Genomic DNA, 27,864 nt, shown 5'->3' on the forward strand with positions numbered 1-27,864 from the left:
TATCTGTTTCGAAGTTGTAGTGTTATATTCTAAAATTGAAATGGATTTAATTGGAACTACAGTACCAGTAGAACGTTTGGACACACCTTCCAAATGTATGTTTTTAAAAAAATATATTTTCTACGTTCTAGAATAATACTGGAGATTTCAAAACTAAGAAATAACACATATTTAATTATGTAATTTATTTAACAACAACAACAATCAATCATTATTCAATCATTATTTTAAAGACATAAACACACTTCTGGAATGTTTAGTCTCTGCTGCAGACTAGTGGATCATCAGAAATCACCAATTAACAGCAACTCAGATTAGAACCATTATGAAAGCTTTATAGAGCATAAGTATAAAACACATCTCAATATGAACTGTTTAATGAAGATTATTGCATATTTGGGATGCGTTCAGCATTATTTTACGATGTAGAAAAAACGTATTGTCATATATTCAGATGGCTTCTCTAACTAATCCCTTCTTTATCATGTCATTGACTATTTAGTAGATGGCCTCCTTTACACTTATTTGTTTTATATTTCTGAATGATAAGTATGTAATGGTGCTCTATGAAATACTCAACATTATAATTTTTTTAAATAACTCAAATCACAATTGTTAAGTTCCAAGGCTTCTGTTCCGATGCTGTTTCTTTATGTACAGTATGTTCTTTAAAAAAAAAAAAAAACTCTGGACCATTTATACTGGGTATATTTACATGGGGATAATGAAACAATTAAATTGCCCCACATTTAAATTGTCATCATTACCAGAAATGAATTCAGTGTTCTCCTTCTTTCAGCTGCTCTTGTTAGGAGTCACCAGAGCAGACACACCACATTTGTCTCCCTCTAACTCTTCTACCACATCTTCCTTTGTCAATCCAACCTCCTGCATGTCCTCTCTCACAACAGCCTTTCTCTTCTCCTCCTGCGTGGCAGCTCCATCTCTAACATTTTCCTCTCCATATATCCCAATGTCCAAACCATCATGATCTAGCCTTACTAACACGTTCCTTAAACCGTCCTTATCCTGTCCATTCTTGCCACTCCCAAAGCAAACCACATCTTCAGCTGAGCTCTGCTTCCTGTCTTTTTGTCAGCAGCAATATCTTTAAATCATACAACATTGCTGGTTTCTCTACCATGGGACCGACACTAAAAGACAGCCTAAAAGTACACTGGCTTGTGCAACCGCAGTGGCCAAATTATGTTGGGAGAGCCTAAAACACTGAAATATGTAGAGCAGTGGTACTCCAGGACCAGGATGCAACTGTGCAACTAGACAAGGAACTGAATGAGTACCTAAGTGACTTAAGTGAAAGGAAATTGCTGAACCGTCCCACAGCATAAACATACAAAAGAGAGTAAAGCCTGTTTGACTGTGAGTGAGGTCAGAGTAAGTAAACGGTGCTATCTGCTGGGTGCTTGCTGTAATGGCAGTTTACACTAGAGATGACCTGCCCTTTCACTACTTCTGTACCACTGTTTACACCAGCATACTACATTCCATTATTATTATCAACTGCTACTATTATTATTAGCTATTAGTAACTGCCATCCAGGTGGGAAGTAGGAATACACCCTGGGAAGGCCAATATTCCCTCATACCATGAGCATGCACACGTTCACATACTCATACACACCAATGGTCATCATCCACACTCTTATTCTGTGTAGAGGGTTGGTGGTAGGGCACAAGGCGGGGTACACCCTGAATAAGGTGTCAATCCATTGTAGGGCACACACACACACACACACACACACAATGGGCATATGGGAATGCTAAATAATCTGCATGTCTTTGGGTGTGGGAGGAAACCGGAATACTTAGAGGAAACCCTCTGAGCACAGTCAAACTATACAAATACAAAGCCCATACACACCTGAGGCGGGAATCAAACCCTCGACCCTGGAAGTGCACTGAAAAAAATAACTTGTAAGATTTACTTAATAAAATCCTCGTAACAATTTGCACACATAGATTTTAAGTAAATTTTATTGCTCCAATATTAAGTAAAACTCACCTGTAATTGTCAGGTAAAATCTACTTAACAATTAAATTAACAATTAAATTAACCATTAAATTAACCATTAAAAAAATTTAGTAAAAGTTACATAATTATATTTAATGCACAAGTTAGATTTATTTAAAATAATCTAGTAAAGTTAATTTATTGTTGTATAAGCAGGAACCTTGATTTTATGAAATTATTAAGTAAATCTTACTATCATTTTGTTTTATGAGATTTTCCCTTACTTGGTTTTATTAATTTATATTACTCCCTATAATAATGTACACATTGCTAATTTATGTTTTGCAAAGAAACTTAAGTAATTATTTCATCTATATCTTTCATAAATCACACAACTAAAATATAATTAAACAGTTTATTCACCAACATTACCAAATATTTTTGACATTCATTGTCTTTTTAATAAATGCGCATTCAGATAAATTTTGCATCCATAGGAACATCTGCACAGCACCAGGGCCTGAAATACTTGTTTTAAACAAAATTGTGTAAAATAATAATAATAAATTAATTAATTAATAAAATACAGCATTCATTTAGAAATAAAATACTGCAGAAAATACATTAAACAAACTGTAGAATAAACTTTAAAACTTAATAGCCCTCTGTAGCAGTGAAGTTGCAACATTCAAATCAGCACTCTGGACTAGTGCACTTAAAAGTATGCCATTGAAACTTAACGCATTAAAACATTTTAAGCTGAACATGTAAACACTGAACATGTAAAGACAAGTAGTCAAGCCATATCAAATGTTTTAAGATGATAACTTTATCTTTAAAGCTTGCACTTTTGGTGATAGCTTAATCCCACCAAGTTCTAAAAGAACTTTTTGAAATAGCTCAAATGTGTAGCGCAGTGCTCGGGGGTCTAAAAGGTTTATAGCATAAATTATTTCCATAAGCAGTGCACATGCATTTGCAGTATTGCCACATTCTTGCAAAATTTCCTTTTCTTCAAGGATTATGGATACACCAACTGGTTCCTCCCCTTCAACAGCACGGACAACAAGGATTTTAAGAATGTGCAAACTGGCATTACTTCGTCTGTCCTCCTGCATAAAATTTACAAGTAAATAAAAGAAAAATTATTTTGAGAAATAAAAAAATCTGAATTGCTTCAATCACCTGTGATTACTTCATTATCACAGAGAAAAAATAATAATAAAAATGATTGATAATAAAAAATGACCATCACTTCATATACTTCGGATTGTTAAACTTGGGTTAAATTGCTTTAGCAATAATCTTGCATCAGTAAAACATTCTAAAACATGTCATGAGATGGCTACACTCCATAGATTACTCTGCACCTTTACAGTGTCAGGAAATCATATGATGAATGCTGAGTTTGTATTTAAAGGGTTAGTCCAAACATGAAAATTCTTTCAATTATTACTCAGATTTATGTATTTATTTGCATTTGGTATATGCTTCTGTCCAATGCAACAAACACTATATTCAAGGTACAAGTTTTTATTTATAACTTGTAATTTACAATTACTTGCTTTTCCTGGGAATCAAACCCATGACCTTGGTAGCACCATGCTCTACTGTTTGAGCTAGATAAACTGTAGATGGTCATCACTAAGCAGAAAATGTCCACCCCTTCATCTAACTTTATCTTGTAGTGAATTTAACATTTTAAATTGTATAATTAATAAGAAAACAATGCTTTACCAGGCAATCATCAGAGATCCTCTTCAGCTTCACGTCTCAGCTCTACGCTTTGTTTCTGTGAAAATATTTACATTGTATCATTACATAATCTTTTATTAGTACAACTACATTTAGCCATTTCTTCATCTTTTGTAAGTTTGCCTTTATCCAAAGAAAAATTACAAAAGAGAAAGGCATCAAGCATGTCAAGCACTGCTACTAACACAAACACATGTTTCTGACATTGTTAGAAAAATACAAGATAGAATAATGAGGGATTAAGGAAAAAGTGAGAAGTAAGAATCATGTGTGGAAAGATTAAGCATGCAAGGTCACAGGATGACTCTACTTCTTTTTCTTGTCTGCAATGCGATTTGGACAAATTAGAGCTTCTGTCAATACTGTATGAACATATGTACAGGTTCTTTACAGTTGAAATTTAACTTGTAACTTATTAATAAAATTCGGATTAAAAAAAAAAAAAAAAAACGTTTATTGCTAGTGCTCTTTTACCATTTAATGCTTTAACACACCTGACTCAGTTTGTTCAGAAAGGTCATCTCACTGACGAGCTTTTCTCTGAACACGCCGTTTTCACGAGGGGTGGGGGTAAGAAACACGCATCTCGGTTTATTAAACCACGCGCTCGGTTCGTTATTATTTTATTTATTTTTTAATTTTATTTTTACCACAGGACCCCTGGGGGGCTCCGTAGGTTCAGGTTTTTACACGAAAAACGGTGTTTTGTGAATCTCCACACTATTAAAAACTGAAATATTGCTAATTGTACGTCCTGAGATTAAGATGAACATTAATTGGGGGTCATGAAAGTGAGAATCACATCCAAAACAGAAAGGTAAACTTACCTCGAACACGCCAAACTCCAGCTCCAGCCACGCCGTGCTGTACCTCCGTGATGATCCCCAACCGACTGATCCACAGCGCGGGTACAGCGTCTCCAAACACGCATGCGCGGTTTAATTTGAAATTTAAACTAAACTTTAAAAGTAAAATTTACTTAATATTATTAGGTTTATGTGCAGTGACTATAAAACATGTAAATGTTACAAGTAAATACATAATAATATTTAACTCTTTCCACTTAGTTAATTTATTACACGAATTAAATGTGTAGGTATTTAAACTTTTACTTAGAAAATTCTAGTTCTCCTTGAAATGTATTTTTACAATGTAAAAATTATGATGGTTAATTTAATAAATTTTACCACACCAAAAAATCATTTTTTTCAGTGTGTAAGGTGACAGTGCTAAACACTACTTCACATATTGGCATGTTTTTGTGAGGTGGAACAGAACCAAAGAAGCCTAGACAAATTCATGTGGGCATAAGGAAACTGTAAAGAAACATGAACAGAATCCCAAAAACATAGCAAAGACATCAACCTGAGCTCAGGATCAAACTGGGGACCCTGGAGGATAATAATAATAATAATAATAATAATAATTAGTATTATTATTTGATAATAATAATAATTATAATTTATTAATTAATACTACTACTACTACTAATAATAATAATTATTATTATTTTTACAATACATTATTATTATTATTATTATTATTATTATTATTATTAATATTTACGTATAACGTAAAAAAGACTTTATTTCAATTGCCACGTGATTCCGTGAAACGCAGGTATGCCGTAATGCATTAAGAATCAACTAACGTCCTTCGAGTAGCCGCACAGGACTTTTATTTTGTACCGGAAGATAAAAAACCGGAAAAGTGTATTTTGTGCGACAATTTTAAAAAATAGGTTTACATTTATTAACGTTTTATTTACGTTATTTAAAAAATGGCTTCTATGAAAGAAATCTTACAGATGGACCTGTATGCTTTGCTGGGAGTTGAAGGATCAGCGACAGAGAAAGAGGTGCAGTACAAAAGTCAGACATGATTATTAAGGCTGGCGTTGGTGAGTTAGCATTAGCTGTAGCAGTGAGTGTGCTGACCGGCTTTCTGATTTATTTTCTACATTCTAGAACAATACTGGATTTTTTCACAGCTACGAAATAACACATATGGAATTATTTCATTAAGTAACAACAACAGTCAGTTGTTATTTTACGACACGAAAGTCGGCTCTTCTGGAATAATTCTGACAAGAACAGTTTTGTCAAGTGTATTTGCAAAACCTATCAAGCACCATGATGGAAATCACCAGTCATCTCCCGATACGATATTATCACGATACCTAGGTAACGATTTGATTGCACTTGCGATTTTATAAGTGGGTCATTGACGGATAAGACTTTTTAATAGGCCACTTTTAAAATACCAAAAATATGGATATGTTTGGCCATTTTCTAAACATTTGGAATGTAGTGTACACATGCCTTTATAAAGAAAAGTAGAAAAAAAATGACAATTTTAGTGTTTTTACACTTAAGTTAATAATACATAGCCTTAAAAAGTCATCTGGGGCGACCGTAATATATCTCAAAATTCACATTTTTATGTATCATTAAGACTAGTTGAACTCATATCAGTAAGTAGATAAACTGATGAAAAGAGATAAACTTTAGTGCGCTTTCATTTTATGAAAACCATTATTTCACAAGTTTATTCTATAATATCAGAGTCTCCCTCATTATCCAGTTACAATACTGATTTTTACTTCAAAAGCAAAAAAACTGAATTAGGATTTATACAGATATTACACATTCAACAATAGCATACCACTGATTAATATATGAGGCTATACTGATGGATATTTGGTTATGCATTTAGTGTAATTATTGCCATTTGTTGGTTACCCCACATGACATATGGTCGCCCATAAGAAAACCACAGGTATAAAAATTTCAGTTGAAATGTACACAAAAGAGTTCAAGACGAAAGAAAATCTAACTCTTTTTATTCAGATAACATTTCAACATTTAAATATAACAAATCAGAAGGACATTAACATTTAAAATTATATAATTTTTATTGCAACACACATTAAATCCTTCAAGAACTTAAGAAGCTGAGTAAAGAATCTCTTTTTTGGAACCTTTTTGATTTATTGGACAGGGATGAACACTACTTGCATTTCAATTAACCTTTCAACATTCAAATATCACAACTAATAAGTTTCTTATTTTGGCCCTTTCCTTTTCTTTTCTCATTGTAAGGGCCATATTTCATTCTTGTAATTTGTTGTTGTGTTTATTTCATTTCAATTTGTTAGTTAAGCATTATACATTAAGTCCATTGAGTTTATTAGTTTAAGCACTTAGTATTATACTCGTAAGTTGTTCTGTGACATCATCCCACAGTTTTGTAGCTGTATGTCTATCACGCACGTTAGTTGTTCAGTTGTTGTTAAGACACGGAAGGATACAGAAAGGTGTGGAGAACACAAGCTTTTGACCGTGACACTGTAAGCTAAAGGATACAGTAAAATAAGTTGTTGTAACTGTAATCTACCGAAGCTACAGAACACAGCAAACGACTTGTCGTGATTACAGTGGATTTATGCAAAAAACTGTAACAACCGGTGTCCTTTGATGTTGAAAATAAAACAAGAGAGAAAGAAATCAACGGACGTAACACTGAGTTAACAATGTGTAACAAGAACTGAGTAACACTGAGTAACACTGTGTAACAAGAACTTGTGAATAACATGCACGTACACTCATCTTTGCAAGTTGTTTCCTCAGATTTATGTTTAGCTTTCTTAATTCATGCTTCTCAGCATGCAGTCGTTTAAAATGTTTCTCAGCTTTCTTTTCTCTATCTTTTCTCTCTGGTGTGGAGGATATTTGTAGATGGTAATCCTCATTTTGAGGTGGAGCATCCAACACCACACATCCCCCTGGACTCACTTGCTGCCCCTCCACTCCTTCTACACCTGCTGGATCTGGCAGAGTGTTCTCTATGGATTGAGGTGTCAGGTCCAACATTGCCTTCACCATCTTTCTTCTCTCCCTGTATCTTCTGGATGCAGCCTTCCACTTGTTTCTCAGATTATTCCTCTCCCTCTCTGATAACTCATCTGACTTCACATATGGAATGCTTTCTTTTTTGGTAGCTGAAACAATTATGTACAGAGTTGTTCATCAACAACAAGATAAACATTCTACACCTGTGCTCTTTCCTCCTTATCCTGAACCTACTCTCTTTAGAGAACAGCTGTTTCGGTGACCAATGTTTAATAGCTCATTGTAGCATACTGTTATTTGATCTACCTTGGTCTCCTACTTTCTGTAGCTCTAGTGACTTTAGCTCACTGCTACAGAAGCTCTTTTTTCTTTACCTCTCTCTTTTCCTTGCAAGATACTCTGCTCTTGCTGCAGGGTCGGAGTTGACTTTCTGTCTATGACGAGCAGTCTTCTCTTTGCTTGTTAATCGTGCCATCTAGGAAATAAGTAAAATAGGTTAAAACTTGTTTTAAATGACTAATACATGTATAGTCTCACAAATAGAATGTCATTGTGTAGTTTTTATTTTTTATTTTTTATTCTTTTACATTTTTCCTGTAGGACTGTACTACAACAAAAAAATAAATGTTTATCCCTATAAAAGGAATGGAAAATGGCTGAATTTAGAAAAAAACGATAAAATATACAAATAATTATGCTTAAACAATTAACTCTATGTATATAATTGATGTATAGGATATGAAAACTACAAATATAGGACATATATCTATCATTTAAAACACTCAGCAGTGGTCGCCCCACATGATACTCGGTCGCCCCATATGATGTTTTCAAGTTTACTCAGGTATAACAGGCTAACAGTTAGCCTCAGAAACCAAACTAGCTTCTTCTAGTGACAAAGCACTATCAAATTTATCATCAAAATATAGATTTGTGGGAAAAAAAATTATAATTCACAGTTTTGGGGTGGTCGCCAGTAGTAGCCTTCATGTGGGAGTACCTTAGGGACGAGGAGGAATTGGACACGACTTAATTAGGGAGAAAATTTGGAGAATATGGCTATATGTGAATGGGGAAACAAAATAATCGCAATTCATAACTGAATTGTGTTTTTTGCCTGGTCTCTATTAAGCACCACAATAAAACTGACTCAAAACACTTATTTTATAGAAAGAAATTAAAATCAGGAAAAACCATGAAATGAGAAGGTGTGTCCAAACCTACTGGTAGTGTATATACATATATCTTCTATCTAGTCTACATTTACAAATAAGTTAAAGTTTATTCATTGGAGCTTTCAAACCTTACTATAAAAGTGATTTAAAATATGACGTACCACTCCAGTACCAAGGGACGGGACTGTTTGGTACTTTCGGCAGCTAAGAACTCATTTTTTATAAACAAACAGGCACATACAGTAAGAGGATCATTTTATTTGTATGATCCACCAGTTCACACATTGTGCCAATTACTTTTCAAGATAATTATTCTTTTCATTTAGAATTGATATTTGTTGCATTTCACACTATGACAAAAAACGCGAGCCAGGGATGTGTTCCAGTCTTTTTGATCATTAGGAAAAATGCTGCTTCTAAATATTTATATGTGGAAATGAAAGCTGGAATTCTCGTCTGTTGTCTCATATTTAACATTATCTTTTAGGCAGGTTGACTTTTTTTTTTTTTTTTTTTTTTTTCTGCATTTGTTAAATTGGCCAAAGTGGCGTCCCAGATGCTGCACATACTGTGTGTCAATAGCAACTATATAACTGCAAGAAAAAGGTTTTAGGACATTAGTGAAATCACATTTGTTAAAAGACTGTTTCTTATAACCTTAGTTTTCTTACATTAAAACAGAGCGCAGCGTTTAAACAAAACAAACTAACGTTAAATACAACAGTCTAACATTGTTATATTGTAAATTCATCCTGCTTTTTTTCAGAGTTGTTATACATGTTTGTGTTATTGGATCTGCAAATAAATAGTGATTAGACCACTATGTGTCTCTGGTTAATAGTTTATAGGTTTATACAAGTGGGTTTCAAAAGTGTTTCAAACTGTGTTATTAGTCAAGTTTAGGTGCGTTAACTACATGAAGCGGTCAGTGCTTGTTTACTGCCTTGTCCACAGGGGGCACTCCTGCACCACTATAGCCTTATGCCTACTGAAAGTCAACATTAGAAAGCTTGCGTGCCTGGCTCATGACCAGAATGATGTAGAGCATTGATTCTCATCACTTTTTTTGCTACAGTACTCCCATTCAGTAATGTTTTAAATGTCTCATGTAATGTCTCATGCTATAAAAAATACATTCAATGCAGCAATTAATCACACATTGCAGACCGCAACATATGAAATGTATTAGTTAATAATAGATAGAGAAACAGTTAAATGTAAATAAGATTTTATACATTTCCATTTTGATAATCCTGTACAGTATTGTCTTTTGTATTTTGTGAATGATCAACCGTATGGCAAAGAAACAGCTGGTTCTTGTGCTCAAAATTTCATACTTGTTAAATCCAATTTAATCATCAATCATCAATGCAATTGAGTTTTCCTCTTTTTGTTAAATCCCCTTTATATTACCTTCATTTGAAAAATATCACCTGTGCTATATCATCATTAGAGCTATACGATTGAGTCATATTTAGTCAATCATAGAATTTGTTTATATATTTACACGCTAGATGTGCCCGCAACTTTGTTCACGTGGAATTTAATTGCACACTCATGAGCGCATTTGTAAAAATATACAGCGGCATCTTTTAAAAAAAAATTTGGAATTAAAAAAAAAAAATTGTGTTACCGTTAAGTGCACAGAATGAATGTGTAACATCAAGTAGATTTAAATTGCCCACTCAAAGCGCATATTTAACAATGTACAGCGCCATCTGTTGAATTTTGAAATGGCCTAATGATCTTTTTCAAGGTAAATTTTTTTAAAGTCATTAATTAATTAATTAATTTAATTCAATTAATTATATACAGATGAAACTCGAAAAATTAGAATATTGTGCAAAAGTTCATTTATTTCAGTAATGCAACTTAAAAGGTGAAACTAATATATGAAAGACTCATTACATGCAAAGCAAGATAGTTCAAGCCGTGATTTGTCATAATTGAGATGATTATGGCTTACATCTCATGAAAACCCCAAATCTACAATCTCAGAAAATTTGAATCTTGTGAAAAGGTTTAATATTTTAGGCTCAAAGTGTCCCACTCCAATAAGCTAATTAAGCTATAACACCTGCAAAGGGTTTCTGAGCCTTTAAATGGTCTCTCAGTCTGGTTCAGTAGAAGGCACAATTATGGGAAAGACTGCTGACCTGACATTTGTGCAGAAAACCATTATTGACATCCTCCATAAGGACGGAAAACCTAAAAAAAATAATTGCAAAAGAAGTTGGATGTTCCCAAAGTGCTGTGTCAAAGCACATTAATTAAAAGTTATGTGGAAGAAAAAGGTGCACAAGCAACAGGCATGGCCGCAGCCTGGAGAGGATTGTCAGGAAAAGGCCATTCAAAAGGCACGATATTCAAATTTTTTGAGTTTCACCTGTGTGTGTGTGTGTGTGTGCACAAACAAACAGACAGGCAAAATTACAAAAAACATCTTGATGTGTTTTATTACTCATTACTCATGCGTTACTCCAAAACACTTATTTAGGCAATATCTTGTGCAGTAGTGCAACACCTCAACTTTTTTTTTTTTTTTTTTTAGGATATTTTAAATCACGTTTATGTAATTGAGTATGTACATGTCGATGTTGCACCAGGTTCATATGTAATGTTGATCGATCATGAAATTTAATCAATCTTTTGTTTCTGATAATTGAATTGCTGAGTTGGTTTTTGATTCAGAATTGATTCACAGTTTATAAATTAGTTTGGTGAACTTTCAAAATGGTTAAATTGTCTAAAAAAAAACCCAAAGTTTGCAGAAAATACAGCTTTTGTCTGCAAATAATCATGTTTTGCGAGAGTTCCTCAAAAGAAGAAGTGGTACTCTCTTGTTGTTCGGTGCACTACTGTCACCTACTGGTCTGGAATGTGGTGCAGAAGATTCCAGACCAGTAGGAAGCAGAGGAAAGAAGCAAAGGAAATGTCGAGTGAGACTATGAATTTAAAAGCGCCTGTTTCGATGGTACTGTACATAATTTCTCACGCCTAGATAATAACAGTTTGTTTTATCATCACCAGCTGGCTGTCTGCCTGTTGAACAATACAAGAGTTATCACTGGCCTTTATTGTACTGTGTGCAAACACATATTACGAGTTTGTGTAGGTATGGTACTGAATTAATTAATTTACGAATTGTACAAAGTTTCCTGGAATCTTGATTCTCATCTCTATACACGAAGAAGAACTGGTAAATGTCTTCCAGGCAACATGCGCATGGACATTTACCAGTATTGTACCTTTAATTCACTTGAGCACCGTGTTGATCTCTTAGTGCTTAGAAACTGTTAAAAGCTTTGCTCTGGAGGCTCAGCTGACAGGAAATCAAATTAACCCTCCCGTTCTATGAGTTTTAATTTGAACCTAGAGTAAACTTATGGGCTGTGCTGTTCTTTTGAACTTTATCTAAAAAGTCAGAGAGCTTAAACTCTGATATGGATCATACCTCATGGGAAAAGCTATGTTTTTCCTTGGCTAATCCCCCCCCTTTCCCACGTGGAGCGCAACATCATGGCGGCTTAAATATAAGCTTGAAAGAAAGGGGAGTGTGTCTCGACGTGCATCTGATGGAAGGATCTAAATCTCGAGGTCAAGGCCAGCGAACGATAATGATGTTTAGTTTCGGAAAGCTGAACAACTGAACCATGTCTTGTTGGATTATTAGGATAAAGCCACACGTGCGGGCAACACAAAGCCAGTGGGTGGTAGGGATGGGAATCACCAGTGACGATACCCAGATGGGGATTCGATTGAAATTGCGATTCTGTAATTTCTATTTTAGAAATATCTTATTCAATATAACAATTTTAAATCTTTAAAAAAGTTTAATGATCAATTTAATGTTAAGAATACAAAATAACTTTAAATACAAGACATTAGCATTTAACTAAGCAGCACGTATCTCTTTCATCCAACATAATTAGTATTATTTAAATAAACTTGGTAAATAATTTACTCCTACCACACAGGATAAAAATGTAAAAATAGTTCTGAGTGCGCCACCTGTAGGATTATAAAGAAACAGCAATGTTTTACCAACTTAAAACTCAACTTGACAGTGAGCGTGCAGTTTGAGTGGCTGCAAGCATGTGGGTGTGTGAGGCTTCTAATGCTGAAACCCAGGGCTTTTAACAAATGCGATTTTTGGACTAATTACTGCTTATGTTTTGAGAGTGGTCTAAGTGTGTGTAATGACTGGGATTAAGCTTAATTCACTCGTAGTTTGGAGAGAAAGGCAGATTGGAGGCTTTTAATGTGTGCGATTTTTCTTAACATCATAAAAATGCGTTTCTGTTACACCACTTATACATAATCATTTATATTCAAGGCTGATCGGCTGATTATCGGTCATGGCCAATCAAACTGAAAACCAGTCATTCTGGTCACGGGCTGATCAACAAATTCCTCTCTAATATAAACATAAAAATATATATTTAAAAAATTTTGAGTCAGTATGGCGATTCGCAAATTGTTAGTCAAAAGAATCAGGATTCATAACTGAATTGACTTTTTTAAAATGCTGATAATTAGTCACATACACACATGACCACTGCAAAATACCACGGATGGGTTAGAATGATGATTGCAGAGCTAGTCAGTAAAACATGTTAAATATGATACTAATTCAGCATTTAAGACAAAAAAATTGTTCACAACTGGTAAATACAGTTCACTTCTTTTGACACTCGATAATTCTATCCAAAAAAACCTGCCCATTTGTGTGAATGGAAAAGGACAAAAGAGCATAAAAATACTTCTGGATCATCAGGGCATATGTATGCGTAAAAAATAAAAATGTAAAGAAAAAAAACCTGACGACAACAAATGGATGAAGGCTGTACACAAAACTCCTTTTTATTCAGCTCATTCTTAACTGTTCAATCACATCACACACACACTGTTGTTACATCTTTCTTGTTTACAGATGCTAAAAGACGAATAACACAAATCCAAACACACAAGTCCGACAACAAGCAATATTAACACAACAAAAACCCTAAATCCAATAACATTTAGCGAAACAACAATGCAGATGTTTCCTCGTGCGATCAGAGAAAGTGACCGGCCTGGTACTTGTTTTGTTTTGTTGTCACAATTTTTTTATTTTATAATTTTGTTTTAGAATAATGTGCAGTACTGTTTTTACTCTCTCTGTTTGATTTTGCGCATCTTTCGGCCATAAAGCCTTTCCTTCAGTCAAAGCTAATTGTAGAACCTTTTTGAACTGAAGTGTCACACTGAATCCTACTTTTCCTCTACTGATTTTGTTCTCAGCTGGCTTTGCCCTCTTCTCTCTAGCAGTCAAAGCAATTTAATCAAAAGCATATTGTCATTAACGTCACAAACAATTGAATGATGCGTGCAGGCTAAATTGTTTAAAACTACTGGAGGTTCACTGCAGAGTTTGATCCGTACTTTAGCGTAACAGCTTTTTGACTTTAAAAGCTCGACTGCAGGTTCCAGCCCGTAATGTGTAGAAAAAGTTTCTTATCATGTGCATGAAAAGAGACTAAAGGACATTTTCAAAAATTATAATAGTCTCAGCACTCCGTCTGGTTTATTTAAACTCTTGTCAAAAAGCCTTACTTATGAATGGCTTATATTTGTGTGCATGTGTTTATAGCTTGCGTAGCTAGACCGGCCAAATGTCCCCATGAGAATAGAAATATAGAAAGTTTTGACATTGTAGGGACATTCGACTGTCCCCAGGAGGAAAAAAATATGGGCTTTTTCAAATTTTATTTTTAAAATCTTTCCTTTTTCGAACCTGGGGTTAAAGTTAAGGGTAGATTTAGCAATAGGCATAGATTAAATTGGATGCATTACGTAATAAAACAATGACCTCACAAGGACTGTTAAACAAATATATGTGTGTGAGAGAGAAAGTACAATAATGTGTTCTTGTCAAATCCACTTTAACTTGCATCCTTTGGGGTTTAGTATGAAGTGTAGAAACATTCAGCAGGCTCATGCCATCATAAACTTGTGGTGAACTGTTACTACCACCTTATTTTTTTCTTAATTTCGAGAATCTTTTATATTGTGTTTTCCTGGGACCGTCACCCCATTCCGTGATTCCTCCCCCTTATACATTTTAGATTTGTGCTGTTCTTGCCAATAACGACATGAATAACAATAGAGTCTGAAATTTTATCATGATCTTATTCGCCAAGAAGCATACAGTGGCTTGGACCGGTCCCAAGTAAAGCACTCTCTCAGTTTTCTAAAAAACATAGTTGAACGTACTATTCAAAGTCAAAGGGTGTGGAGTACAGTTTGTGTTTGTTGAAGGAGAATACCTGGAAGTGTTTTGTTGAAATCATGAATAAGTACCGTGTACTTTTGTAAACACAGTCATGGCCTGCAACATTATTATCTATTGATTTATTTATTAATCTATTTTTTTAGATCAAGAAAGCGTACAGACAAAGAGCTTTAACCTGCCATCCAGACAAGAACCCGGATAATCCAAAGGCTGGTGAGTCTGTTTGGCATTTACGCATTCGCATACACACATTGGACACTTTCAAAAGAACAGCTATACACCTGCTTATTCATTAGAGATGGGGGGGGGGGGGGATTGGGATCCATTCTGTTATGTTTTTTTTTTATCTTTGAACAATTTCTATGTTTGCATTTGAGGTGGTAAAATGTTGCTGTTCCTTTACAGTCCTATAGGTGATGCTGTAAATAAAGCATCCTGTGTGGTAGGAGCAAATTACTTGCAAAATTTCTTTAGAACTGTAAAAAAATGAAAAATAATATTGCATTAGTAGGGGTAGTGTAACAGTACACAAAATTCAGAGTTGGTCATGGTTTGGTATGTGTGTATGCTGTTCATGCAGTGAAGTAAAAAAAAAAAAAAACATACATGAACTTTCTTTTCAATTTTAATAAATTTAACTTGTAGGCCCCGGTTCAATTGCCAGCCCCAAGCCCGGATAAAATGGGAGAGTTGCATGAGGGAGGGCATCTGGTGTAAGACCTGTGCCAAGTTGTGTGCGGAACGGATGGTCCGCTGTGGCGACCCCTTGATGGGAGCAGCTGGAAGACTAACAACAACCATATAAACTTGTACAAACTTGTAAACGGTGACAAACCGGTTGTAATTTCCTGAACTCGTAACAAATGCACATAAACGTGCATGCCTTTTTTTCCTTAAAAACCATACTGTAGGTATCTATGCACAACAAGTAGTGCAGGACTAATAACAGCACTATGTGGTACAAAGTAAATCTATAGCAGATAATGCAAAAATAGTTATTTTAAATAAGAGTTAAATGATTTTTAAACATAATTTGCACTAGTTGCTCTAAATACCACAGCTGCCATTTGGGACGTATCAGTAAGCGCTTTTTTTTTAACAGAGTAATCTCTTCCCTGTTGAAATGATGTCTTATTGTTAAGTTAGTTACATTGTATATTTAAAATGGGTTTGACTCAGTTATGAATCAGTTTTTTCCCCCCATTTGATTATTTGGCGATTTTTGTATTGCCACAGTGACTCCAAAACCGATTTTTTTTTCTTTTTTTTTTTTACTTTTATAATAAAGAGAAACCAGTCTCAGATACTATTATCTGTGTGCTGAGCATGGCTTCTGCAACAGAAATACATTTTTTCATACTTTATCAACAATCAAGCACATTTCTTTATAATCCTACAGGTGGTGCACTCTGAACTATTTACACATTTTCATCTCCCATGTGGTAGGACTGAACATTTGCTAAGTTTGGCTACGTTCCATTCCGAAGTAAACTTCACAGGGTGCTATCTAATCCCTGCCCCGTTTGCAGAGATTCTGGGTAAAGGGAATTTCCCTGGACATACCTGGCACTACATGACATTAAATATTGAATATTTATTGAAAAAAAAATGATACCATCATTAAACATACTATTAAAACGTATATAACTTGTAAATACATCATTGATTAATAATGATCGATTAAAGATATACAGAGATTTTTTACCTATTATTAGCCTATATAATACTAAGGATTTCTTGATTTGCATTTAAATTTACATGTTTGTGCTCTTTTAATATGATGTCGTCCACGATAGTGATAGTAAATACGTACGTAAATCGTTTTTTTTGATGCAGTGGCTTATGGGAAAATTTTCATTCACTTTTCTGGTGAAGTGAAGTCCTGTTGTTCACTCGTTCCCCGCACCGTGCGCTGTTCCCTTTTAGCTAAACGCTTTTGTTCCCTACAGTTTGGTATCACACTTAACATGAATATAAAGTTTACATGCAGTGTTTGTGAGCTGCACATGCTGTAGGGAGTGTTTATCAGGTTAAGAAGAGTGTTTTTTCCCTTTTATTGGTTGACAATTTGAAACAATAAACACTTTGAATTGACCTTTACTGGTTAAAGCTAGTGTAAAGTGTTTTCAAACGTTCAGTAAAAAATTTCAATCAGTGATTCATATCGCAGCAGTGCAAAGCCAAAATCTTGCATATACTAGAACTGTGAACCCTAGGTAGACTTTTGATTTGATTAGATTTTTGGGCATTGCGATTTTTAAATTGATTTGATTCAGTCGCACTAATGTTTACTGATTTGTCTCAAGCAGCATTAGTATTAAAAACTACAAAAAATCTTTAACAAGCATTTAAATTTAGTTTATCTTGTGTTGTTGATTAATTAAACGTAATGTCTCGTACAAAGTGATAATCTGCAACGATCAAGTCCAGTAAGTGGCGATATTGCACCAAATGCTCAAAAACCCAGCTCTACTCGTTTGCAGATTATTTTACTTAAAGCAATTTCCAAACAAGGAAGTCAGGAAATTAAAATTTCAAAATCTTGCATTTAAGGGTTAAGGATTTAGCTTTCTGGCTCAACAGTGGCTCTGTGGTACTCATGGGTTTAGAAATGCAACGTAGTTTATATACATTTTAAACAGAAATGCCTTTGTAGCAGGAAGTTTAGATTTAACAGGAAGTTTACATTTCTGTTGTATTGTACTGTTTATAGAAACTCTCAGCCATACAATTTTAGATTTGTGCTTTTCTTGCCAGAAACAGCATGACTAACAACAACTTTAAAATCTTATCATGATCTCACTTGCCATGATGCGTTTGCCATGTTCATGGGAGAAAAGATTTGGATACATTTTACAGACAAAGAAGTAGCAGGAACAAGCTTAGACCAAATGTCCTAGGTTGCAAACTTTGTCTGCCTTAGGTCTGTTGGGACCTGGAATAAAACGTAAACAGAGGGCTTGCGGTATTAATAAGATATTTTATAACATAGTTAATGTATAAGCACAGTTTTATGATACATCCTGTTCTTGGGTAGCTTTAGTGGATTGAGGCACTATTCTACAGACACAGAGGTGAAATAGCATAGTGCATTTAAAGAAAATATTTTGAATGTGCACTGCCTGGACTAAAAAATTAAAAGATCACACATTAAGATTTCTTTCGATCACCTTTAGCTTTGGTTTTGGTGCACAATTTGGTGGCCAATTCCAGTCTGAAAATTCTTCCTCATTCTCCCAGGACCAGTCTTTCACAATTTGAGTCATGGAATATGCCTGTGCCTCCAGGGAAGAAAACGCATCTATAGATGTGATAACCTGGTCATTCAGTACATTCAGGTCATCAGCTGACTCTTTTTGATGAGCTGATTTTATTGCCACATAACTTTGCTGAGCCTAGACCTGACCAACTGAAGAAACCCCAGATCATATCACTGCCTTCAGAGGCTTGTACAATGGTGTAAAACTTTTAATGGGGCAGACCAGAATGTAGACCTTGGGTATCTGGAGATGAAGGAAAGGTTTAGGCTGCAGTCTTGGGAGATGATGGCAGAGCAAGACAAGCCTTTAAAAAAATTTTTTTTAAACTTTCCCCCGATTCCTCCGATTTCTCTCCCCATAACTAGGGGGCTCCTACATTAAGGCTACTACTACCACTCAGTCGGGAGGGCCGAAGAACCACCAGCCGACTACATCTTTTCCAACTGCTCACTCACGCATCGCAAACGCTCATTTGGGGATGGCGTAACACACTTGCACTATTCGCTCCTTCCACTTGCGTGAGCTCACAGACGCCCCGATTGGCTGTAGAGCCGTGATTAATGTGGAAGCACTAAGTACCACTCATTCCTCCCCTCTGAACGAGCTCGGCCAATCAGCTCCTTCTAGACCTTCAGCAGCGAGAGGTTACAGAGTGAAGGAGGAGGTCTAGCTTGGTGCTGGCTCCTTCTTGGCAGGTTATTCCGAGTCAGGGGAATCTTTGGAAAAATGAAAAAGAGAGTTCTGTAAGAAAGTAAAAGGAACGGACTGACTTTCAGCGCTTATTTCAAACGAAGCAGATTATAGAAAGACATCTACAGAAGGTCATCTAAAGAACTCTACAGTGGAGTCACCTTTTGACAACTTCTCCTGCTAGCTGGTGTTAGCCTCAGGCTAACTAATTAGTACCTAATACTAGTACTAATTAGTTTATGGCAATAATTACAAAGAGCCACCCTTCCAAATTTATGCACTGCCCTTGAAGAAAAGGAGAACGATGCAACCGAATGACATGCAAACAGAGGTTTTTGTAGGAAATGGCGGCTTAGAGATGCGTTTCATAAGGCTGGCTAACAGTGTGATGATTAGTGGTTCCATGTTTGGCCAGCACATCAAAGCCAAAAACAAAAACAACTCATTTGTCATTGGAAATAAAATTATGAAGTTGGAGACCGTAATCGTGAACGTAGCAATTGCCACATCACCTGGCTCAGTTTGAGCCTCCTGCCTTGACACCCTATGTGATGGAGCTATTTGATCAATAACACTAATTTAACTTCAGATTTTGCTCTGACTAACTTTATTAGTTCGCATTTAACATATTACCTTATTATATCAGTAAAGGGAACTAAAAAAAATGAAGAAAGAAGAAATGCAGTGTATTATTTTGGTAAGTAAAAATATGCTTGGCTGGTGGATTTTTTTGCAGTCAAAAAGTAAAATTTGGAGCCTGCTGTTTGGCCGGGCAGTGTAGTCAGATGTATCTAGAATTTCCTATTACTGTACTGTATAAGATTGCAATAACCCAAATAGATAGGGTAATATTAAAATAATTTCTAGGATTTTCTTACTTATTTCAAGATAATTTTTTTCTTATTCATTTGACAAAAAGAAAAAAATACCTTAAGTATTTCACACTTAAAGGAATAAGGCTTAATCATCTTTAATTTGGTTTATTGTAATTTAATAAGAAATGCTAGCTAATTTTGAAAGTAATTATGGTATTTTCTGTTGCCTTTTTATCAGAACCTGTTCTGATCTATTTCATAGCTAGACATAAAACTAGCTGGCAAACCAAACCAGAAACTACAGCAATGTTCACATTACAAGTCACTGATTTTAGAATTGATTTTCTTATTTATTTATTTTTTTCAGATCTGAATTTGCATGTCATGACGGCCTGTTATTTTCATCATAGGTATACCTCACCTATGAGAGACAAAATAAGGAAAAAAATCCAGAAAATCACATTGTAGGATTTTTTAAGAATTCATTTGCAAATTATGGTAATAAATAAGTATTTGGTCACCTACAAACAAGCAAAATTTCTGGCTCTCACAGACTTGTAACAACTTCTTTAGGAGGCTCCTCTGTCCTCCACTCGTTACCTGTATTGATGGCATCTGTTATCAATGTAAAAGACACCTGTCCACAACCTTAAACAGTCACACTCCAAACTCCACTATGGCCAAGACCAAAAAGCTGTCAAAGCTGACACCAAAAACAAAATTGTAGACCTGCACCAGGCTGGGAAGACTGAATCTGAGGTAAGCAGCTTGGTGTGAAGAAATCAAATGTGGGTGCAATTATTAGAAAATGGAACCCACGCAAGATCTCACCCCATGGGGTCAAAAATATCACAAGAACTTTGAGCAAAAATCTCAGAACCACACAAGGTGACCTAGTTAATGAGAGCAGAGTGCAAAGGAACAAAAGCTACCATCAGTAACGCACTGCGCCGCCAGGGACACAAATCCTGCAGCGCCAGATGTGTCCCCCTGCTTAAGCCAGTATATGTCCGGGCCCGTATGAAGTTTGCTAGAGAGCATTTGGATGATCCAGAAGAGAATTGGGAGAATGTCATATGGTCAGATAAAACCAAAATAGAACTTTGTGTTTGGAGCAGAAAGAATGCTGAGTTGCATCCAAAGAACAACACAGTATGGGGGTGGAAACATCACGCTTTGGGGCTGTATTTCTGCAAAGGGACCTGGACGACTGATTCGTGTAAAGGAAAGAATGAATGGGGCCATGTATCGTGAGATTTTAAGTGAAAACCTCCTTCCATTAGCAAGAGCATTGAAGATGAGACGTGGCTGGGTCTTTCAGCGTGCCAATGATCCCAAACACACTGCCCGGGCAACAAAGGAGTGGCTTCGTAAGAAGCATTTCAAGGTCCTGGAGTGGCCTAGCCAGTCTCCAGATCTCATCCCCATAGAAAATCTTTGGAGGGAGTTGAAAGTCCGTGTTGCCCAGTGACAGCCCCAAAACATCACTGCTCTAGAGAAGATCTGCATGGAGGAATGGGCCAAAATACCAGGAACAGTGTGTGAATACCTTGTGAACACTTTTTGAAGCACAAAAACATTTGACCTTTGTCATTGCCAACAAAGTATTGAGATTAAATTTTGTTATTGACCAAATAATTATTTTCCATCAGAATTTGCATATAAATTCTTTAAAAATCCTACAATGTAATTTTCTGGAATTTTTTTCTTTTTTTGTCTCTCTGAGGTATACCTATGATAAAAATTACAGGCCTCTCTCATCTTTTTAAGTGGGAGAGCTTGCACAATTGGTGGCTGACTTTTTTGCCCCACTGTAAATATACATATGGGATCCAGTAACACATACAAAAGAGACTTCGATCCGATCTGAAAACAGTCAGATTTGTGCATGCAAAGATCAGAAAAAAAAAAATCAGATCACATTAGAGTAAAAAAATCGCATTTGACTCTCTTCAGGCTGGTAATGTGAACGTAGCCTATGTTTGATCACTTACAATGGGGAGGATATGTGGCTCATTAAAAAGCTGTGTGTTTCCAGCTATTGTACTATTTTAAAACCATTCCAGCATAGTTAGATAGAGTTTAATCCTGCCTTTAACCCCAGCATCATACTCACAATGGCCTGTGGCTAATGTGGTTAGTGGTTCAGACAAATCCAGGCAGTTTTTCTCATATCTCCAGACCACCGGTCCCTTGGGACGGTCCCGAGAACGTAACGCAACAGGCCTGGAATTGTAATCCAGTGTTCGAAAACGTGAATCTGCACCTTGGAAAAGGAAGCTGCGCTGCATGGTTTTGATTGAGGCTCGTGCGGTCTCTGGACGCCGCGGCTGAATCCTGATTAAGTCAGCAAACGAGGGGGTAATAGGGGTTCAGAGCCCAATGAGATGGGGCTGGCTTTCCCAGAAATGAAAACCGAGAAGTCTGCAGAGAATGCGGCCTCAGATGCATGTCATTTACGCTCTCACACGACAAGGGGAAGCCACGAAGAGGACATAAAAAGGGGGGAGAGACAAGGTTCTCTTGCGGACACCCATGAACTGACTCTCAGAATTTACTTAGACATTAATTACACAAGTGGTTGTCATGCAATAATTCAATTCATATTATTTAACATTATATTCCACTATTCTTTTATTCTAGAATTATTCTATTCTACCATTAGTGTTTAGAATTAAGGGCCATTTTAGTCAACTTTTACCAAGTGTAGCACATCTATCAGTGTAGTGAAATCGCCATAGGATATCTCCTCACCGATAATAGACGATGGAATATTCATAAACACAACATGACACTATCATGAAGGTAGCGTGTATTTGGTAGCACAATGTAGTGCAGTCTCTGTTACCCATAATGTGGATGCAAGTTTTTTTTTTTTTTTTTGTGAGCAGCATAATCCAGCAGCCGTCATTATGTTTTTCATCCGAGTGGTCTGTTATATAAGTTGTTGCTTTCTTTACTGACATTTTCAGTACCATTTCATTTTTGTTGGAAAAGTTATGTTGGGGAAATCTAAAATGTTTTTGTACTGGCTCAGTAATTCAGTCATAAAATAAACACCAAAAATGTAATCTGTACTAAAAATGCATAGGGTGCCTAAGATGTTTGCCCTGTTGTTTTACTTTGAATATTTATTTCAAAATGTGCAGTTTACCAATAAATGAACCAATAAAACACCAATAAATGTCCATGAGCTAAAAAATCTGTTTGCAATTTGATGGTGATCTGCTTTACAAATATTTCTTTTATATACTTAAATTTTGACAAAGTACGTACATATCAAGTACAGTAAAAGTGCAGAATGTATGTTTTGATTTTTAAACAAAATGCATTATTTATATATTTCTGTAAGTCATCACTTTCAATTTATGTCCTATGTTTCGGCTTGGTTTCACTCTGAAACGCATACAATTAATGAAGAAAGCAAGCAAGTATCCACTTGAACATACTGTTTTTTTCCTCCCCCTCTCTTTTGGTTGCTATGCCGTTTGGGGTCACCACACTGAATTACTAGGTCTGTATATTTGATTGGAAACATGTTTTATGTTGGATGTCCTTCCCAATGCAACTCTACCTAATTAATCCGGGCTTGGAACCAACTCTATGAACGCACAGATGTACGTTTCCCAATGGCTGGGTTATGCACTTGAGTATATTGTATTAGAGAATAATATTTCAGCCATAGCACTTAAATGCCCCATTTCTCATTTTAATTGCATTACTGCACTAATTGGTTATGGCACATGATGGGTGGTCACACCAAATGAAAAAAAAAAAAAACATGTTATACACAGCCTCCTAACAGAGATTAAACTGATTCCAAAATTCCAAATTGAAGTCTTACAAATCTTTTAAATGTTTTCAAGGATCATTGGCTAGATTAATATTTAATAACCTCAGAAGGTTTTTCTTAGTTTAAATGCAGATGTGCAGCAGTTTTGTTAAGCAATGCGAAACTTTTTTTCAGAATTTCACTAAAAGTCTAAGTTACTCTAATTTTACAAAAAATAATAATGTTTATGACTATTGCATCATTGATTTAGTCCAAAAAACGTTACGTTTTAGCAGAAAAGTTAAATTTTACAGAGAACTGTTTGTCAGTCAATAAAGTAACCTATTGCATAAATACATCACTTTATAAAAAGTACACATCCAAGGCTGACTGCATTTAACTCCGTAAACAGAAGTGTGACAGCTAGTGTCTTTAGAAGACCTGTAGTAGATTCTCTAAGCTGTTCCCAGCAAACTTCCCAGCAAAAATCACACTTCACATTTTCTTATGTAAATGCATCTATAACTACCATCTTGCTTTCTATCAAGCATGGTACCTAATGGTAAAGACTTTTGATTAATTTCAACAAGATAAGATATTTCTTCGTGTAGTTGATGTGTTCTTTACAATAATTATGATAAAATAATTAGTTGTAAAGTTTACAAATGCCAACCTCCACACAATTTACAGTACTTCTCTTATTAACCCAGTCTTAGTCACGAACGATACAGTAGTTGATGTATTAAAATTGGACATTCAACTGGACTACTGGCCTTGTTGCTCTATACAATCATAGCAGGGAAATAGATTTTTCTTTTTTTCCTTTTACTAAAGTATGTTCTTAATAAGAAAATCTATCATAGCAGAGTAAGGCTCTGGTATGATAGATGGAGATTCGTCACCCTTAAGCTTGTTAGTATTGTATTTCGCGGTTGATCTATCATGTCTCGGACTGAAACAATCGACAGACAATTCAGCTAGTGGCAGACTTTTAGCTTGTCTAAACAACATTGTGAACAGTGAAAACATGACAACATTACAGCGCTGTACGTGTTATACTTGCTGTATAATAGCAAGCTATTCTTGTTATGGTATTATTTAAAAGCAGATGACACCGCTAAATGACAGCTATGACTAATTGAGTTATGCATTCAAGGAATAGCTAGACCCCCAACAGTATTATCTGGGTGTACTAGACTTTCAGAAGTTTACTTTAGTATAATTTCAAGCAAGCTAACATGTTTACCTGTTTTTTTTTAAAATTCAGTTTAATCCAGTTTTAGGACTAACACAATTAGTCGGACTAACACAACGTCATGTAAGCATTCTGATAAAAAATTAATAATTTGTCAAGTAACACTTTTGTGTAGATGCTTTTTGTTTGCACTTTGAACAAGTAATTTGGGACAAGCAAATATTACCGGAAAAAGTTTAGACATCTAATTTACAAATGTTCAAATTTTTGTAAAAACTGAACAACTGTTGTGACGTCATTGCTGTGAGCTCTAGGGGGAAGCTAATCGCAGCCAATTTTTTGGTCTTTTCTGGCGAGTGGATCCATGTGTGTTTTCATTTACCATTGTTATTTTAAACATACAAATGATTATCAAATGAAAGAAAAATTATTTACTCCACCTTTAATAATGTTGCAACTGTTTTATTTTTGGGATTTTTTCCCGGATTTCCTTCCTAATTTTAGTTGTTTTTAATTCCTCTCTGTCACTAGGAGCTTCCACATTAAGGCTACTACTACCGTTTAGTCAGGAGGGCCGAAGACTATGACGTATGACTATGACGACCACATCTTTTTGTACCGCTCGCTCACAGAGTAACACGCTCAGAGGACAGCGCTATCCGCTCCTGTCGAGTGCACGAGCTCAAAGACGCCCCTAATTGACTGTAGAGCCGTGATTAATGTGGGAGCACAAAGTACCTCCCATCCCTCCCCTCTGAGAGAGCTCTCGGCCAATCAGCTTTCTCTAGACCTCCGGCTGCGAGAGGTTACAGCATCACCCGGGAATCGAACTTGCGATCTCTGGATGATAGGGCGAGCACTTTATCACCTACATTATCATTTTGTACCAACATTTTATACACGTCGTCTTATATAGACTATAGACTTGTAGGAAAAGCCACATAAGGTTAACACATAGATTAAAGAAATTTACTTTTTTACATGTTTTCTATTAGAAAGCATTTATTTTGTGTTTTTGGAGGCGTTACTTGTATCACTGCTTTGTAAGGATAGAGGTAAGGTTTAAGTTTACCGATAGAAGAATGTCTTCAGGATAGAGGTTTTTTTTGTGGTATGAAGCTGCATTTTTACTTTCTCGAGGGAATTTAGAAAGAGGCTGGCAAGAGGACGGCTGTTTATACGCGTTATAAGCGAGTGATTGGTTTCATAGGCATTGTCCAATAGTTAAGGAAAAAAAAAACATAATCAAGGAAAAGTGTCTGACGCATTGCACAACAATTCTAATCTAAGTTTAAACAAGGTAATTTGACTCAGAGGACAGAACACTTTGCCCCACACGGAGGAGACTTTTCAATATAAATAACAAGATGCAGCTCTGTCATGATCTTGCTTCAGGAGGAGTACCTGCTCAATACAAAGTAGTTATTTTGCCAAGACCTTTTCTTTTTTGCACTTTTCTTTTTCCTCAATCCAATTAAAGGTAGCACATGTAATTCTTGTCTTCTTAGTTGCAATAGATGAGTATAATTGTGTGATTTAATGATCGGTAAAAATAAACACAGTCATTTCAATGTTAAAATGTACTCTGGGGGTGCTTCAGCTTATGTGCGTGCTCCATCTCCATCATTTTTTTAGAGGCAAAAGTGCCAGAATAGGGTCATTAAAGTGCTGTAGGAGTGTGGGCTCTGGGATGGAGGACGGGGGGTGTGTCTGTGTGGACCCACTTTCTTGTTGGCCTCTCCATAGGACTTAATAGGAGCTGCGGCAGGAGGCCTCCAGGTTTACGTGAGAAAAGCGGCAGGCCATTATTAGAGGAAACGGCTTTCGTGAGACTGAGTGCTCTCTTTTAATGCTGCAAATGTGAGTTAACGTGAGCCACTTGCAAATTGCCTACCCGGTCATTATAATTATTTAGGTTCCCTCATTTAGCTGTGAACATACACGTGTGAACCATGGTCAAGTTACTATATTCTCACCACACAGAATGTTTCCATTTATGTTCTTTTTTTTCCTTCCATTTTCAGCATTTCTTTGCTCACTCTCTTTCTCTCTCTCTCTCTCTCTCTCTCTCTCTCTCTCTCACCCTTTTTTTTTTTTTTTTTGCTTTTCACCAGGGTAACCGTCAGTCAAACATATGTTTTGAATGGTGATTTCATGGTTTTGTCTTTCGTGCGAAGAAGACACACAGGCACAACTGTCCTTAAACTTAACCGTAAACTGGGCCTGTGTTTAATTGTATTTGATTGTTCATTGTTGTCTGTCGTACACAGCTGAGCTCTTCCACCAGCTCTCCCAGGCCCTCGAGGTGCTGACTGATGCAGCGGCAAGGGTAAGAAAATCGTCTAAACAACATTAACTACTGCTCATCCAACACCCCCACTGACACTGACACTGACACAAGGCAGCTTTATACCATACAAACTTTTCTGACATTTTTGACGTAGTTGGAACTGCTGCATTAACAGTCATAAGGTTATGTTTTTAAGTGCGTTGTATACCAATAAGCGGCATGGTGGTGTATTGGTTACCTCCAGGGTCAGAGTTCAATTACCGGCCAGGCTCGATTCCCGTCTCTGTGTGCACGGAGTTTGCATGTTCTCCCTGTGTTTGATGGGTTTTCTCTGGGTACTCCAGTTTCCTCCCACAGTCCAAAGATATGCAGGTTAGGGTAATTGGCATTCCCAAATTGCCCGTAGAGTGTGAATGGGTGGGTGTGTGTGCGCCGTGCGAAGGATTGGCACCCTGTCCAGGGTGTACCCTGCCTCGTGCCCTAAGCCTCCTGGGATAGGCTCCAGGATACAGGATAAATGGTATAGTAGATAAGTGAGTGAGTGTATAATAGAAAACATTTCTGTCATGAATGCTTCCCCAGGATACATGAAAAATGCCAGACTAGGATTTTTTTATACCCAAGTTTGATGTAGTTTCTTTATGATGAATATGTTGTTTCTATACAGGCTGCTTATGACAAAGTCCGCGCTGCCAAGAAACAAGCTGAAGAACGGACGAGGAGGCTAGATGACAAAAGGAAAAAGATCAAATTAGGTGACGTTTTTTTTGGCTCATTTTATTTTCAACAACCATCTTGATCTTCCTCACCTTATC

The 27,864-nt window shown here is 36.1% G+C and overlaps 1 protein-coding gene across 2 annotated transcripts in view; it reads left to right on the plus strand.

Annotated features, from left to right (window-relative positions):
* The first annotated feature begins 5,422 nt into the window (after window positions 1–5,422).
* dnajc17 (DnaJ (Hsp40) homolog, subfamily C, member 17) overlaps window positions 5,423–27,864 on the plus strand; it is a 60,373-nt gene continuing 37,931 nt past the window's right edge. For both annotated transcript variants that reach the window (XM_053510512.1, XM_053510513.1), the window contains exons 1-4: window positions 5,423–5,585; window positions 15,171–15,240; window positions 27,030–27,088; window positions 27,717–27,804. In XM_053510512.1, coding sequence (XP_053366487.1) covers window positions 5,508–5,585; window positions 15,171–15,240; window positions 27,030–27,088; window positions 27,717–27,804 — 295 coding nt within the window. In that variant the 5' untranslated portion in view covers window positions 5,423–5,507. The remainder of the gene's footprint in view (window positions 5,586–15,170; window positions 15,241–27,029; window positions 27,089–27,716; window positions 27,805–27,864) is intronic.

Source organism: Clarias gariepinus, chromosome 13 (genome assembly GCF_024256425.1).
Source record: "Clarias gariepinus isolate MV-2021 ecotype Netherlands chromosome 13, CGAR_prim_01v2, whole genome shotgun sequence".
NCBI lineage: Eukaryota > Metazoa > Chordata > Actinopteri > Siluriformes > Clariidae > Clarias > Clarias gariepinus.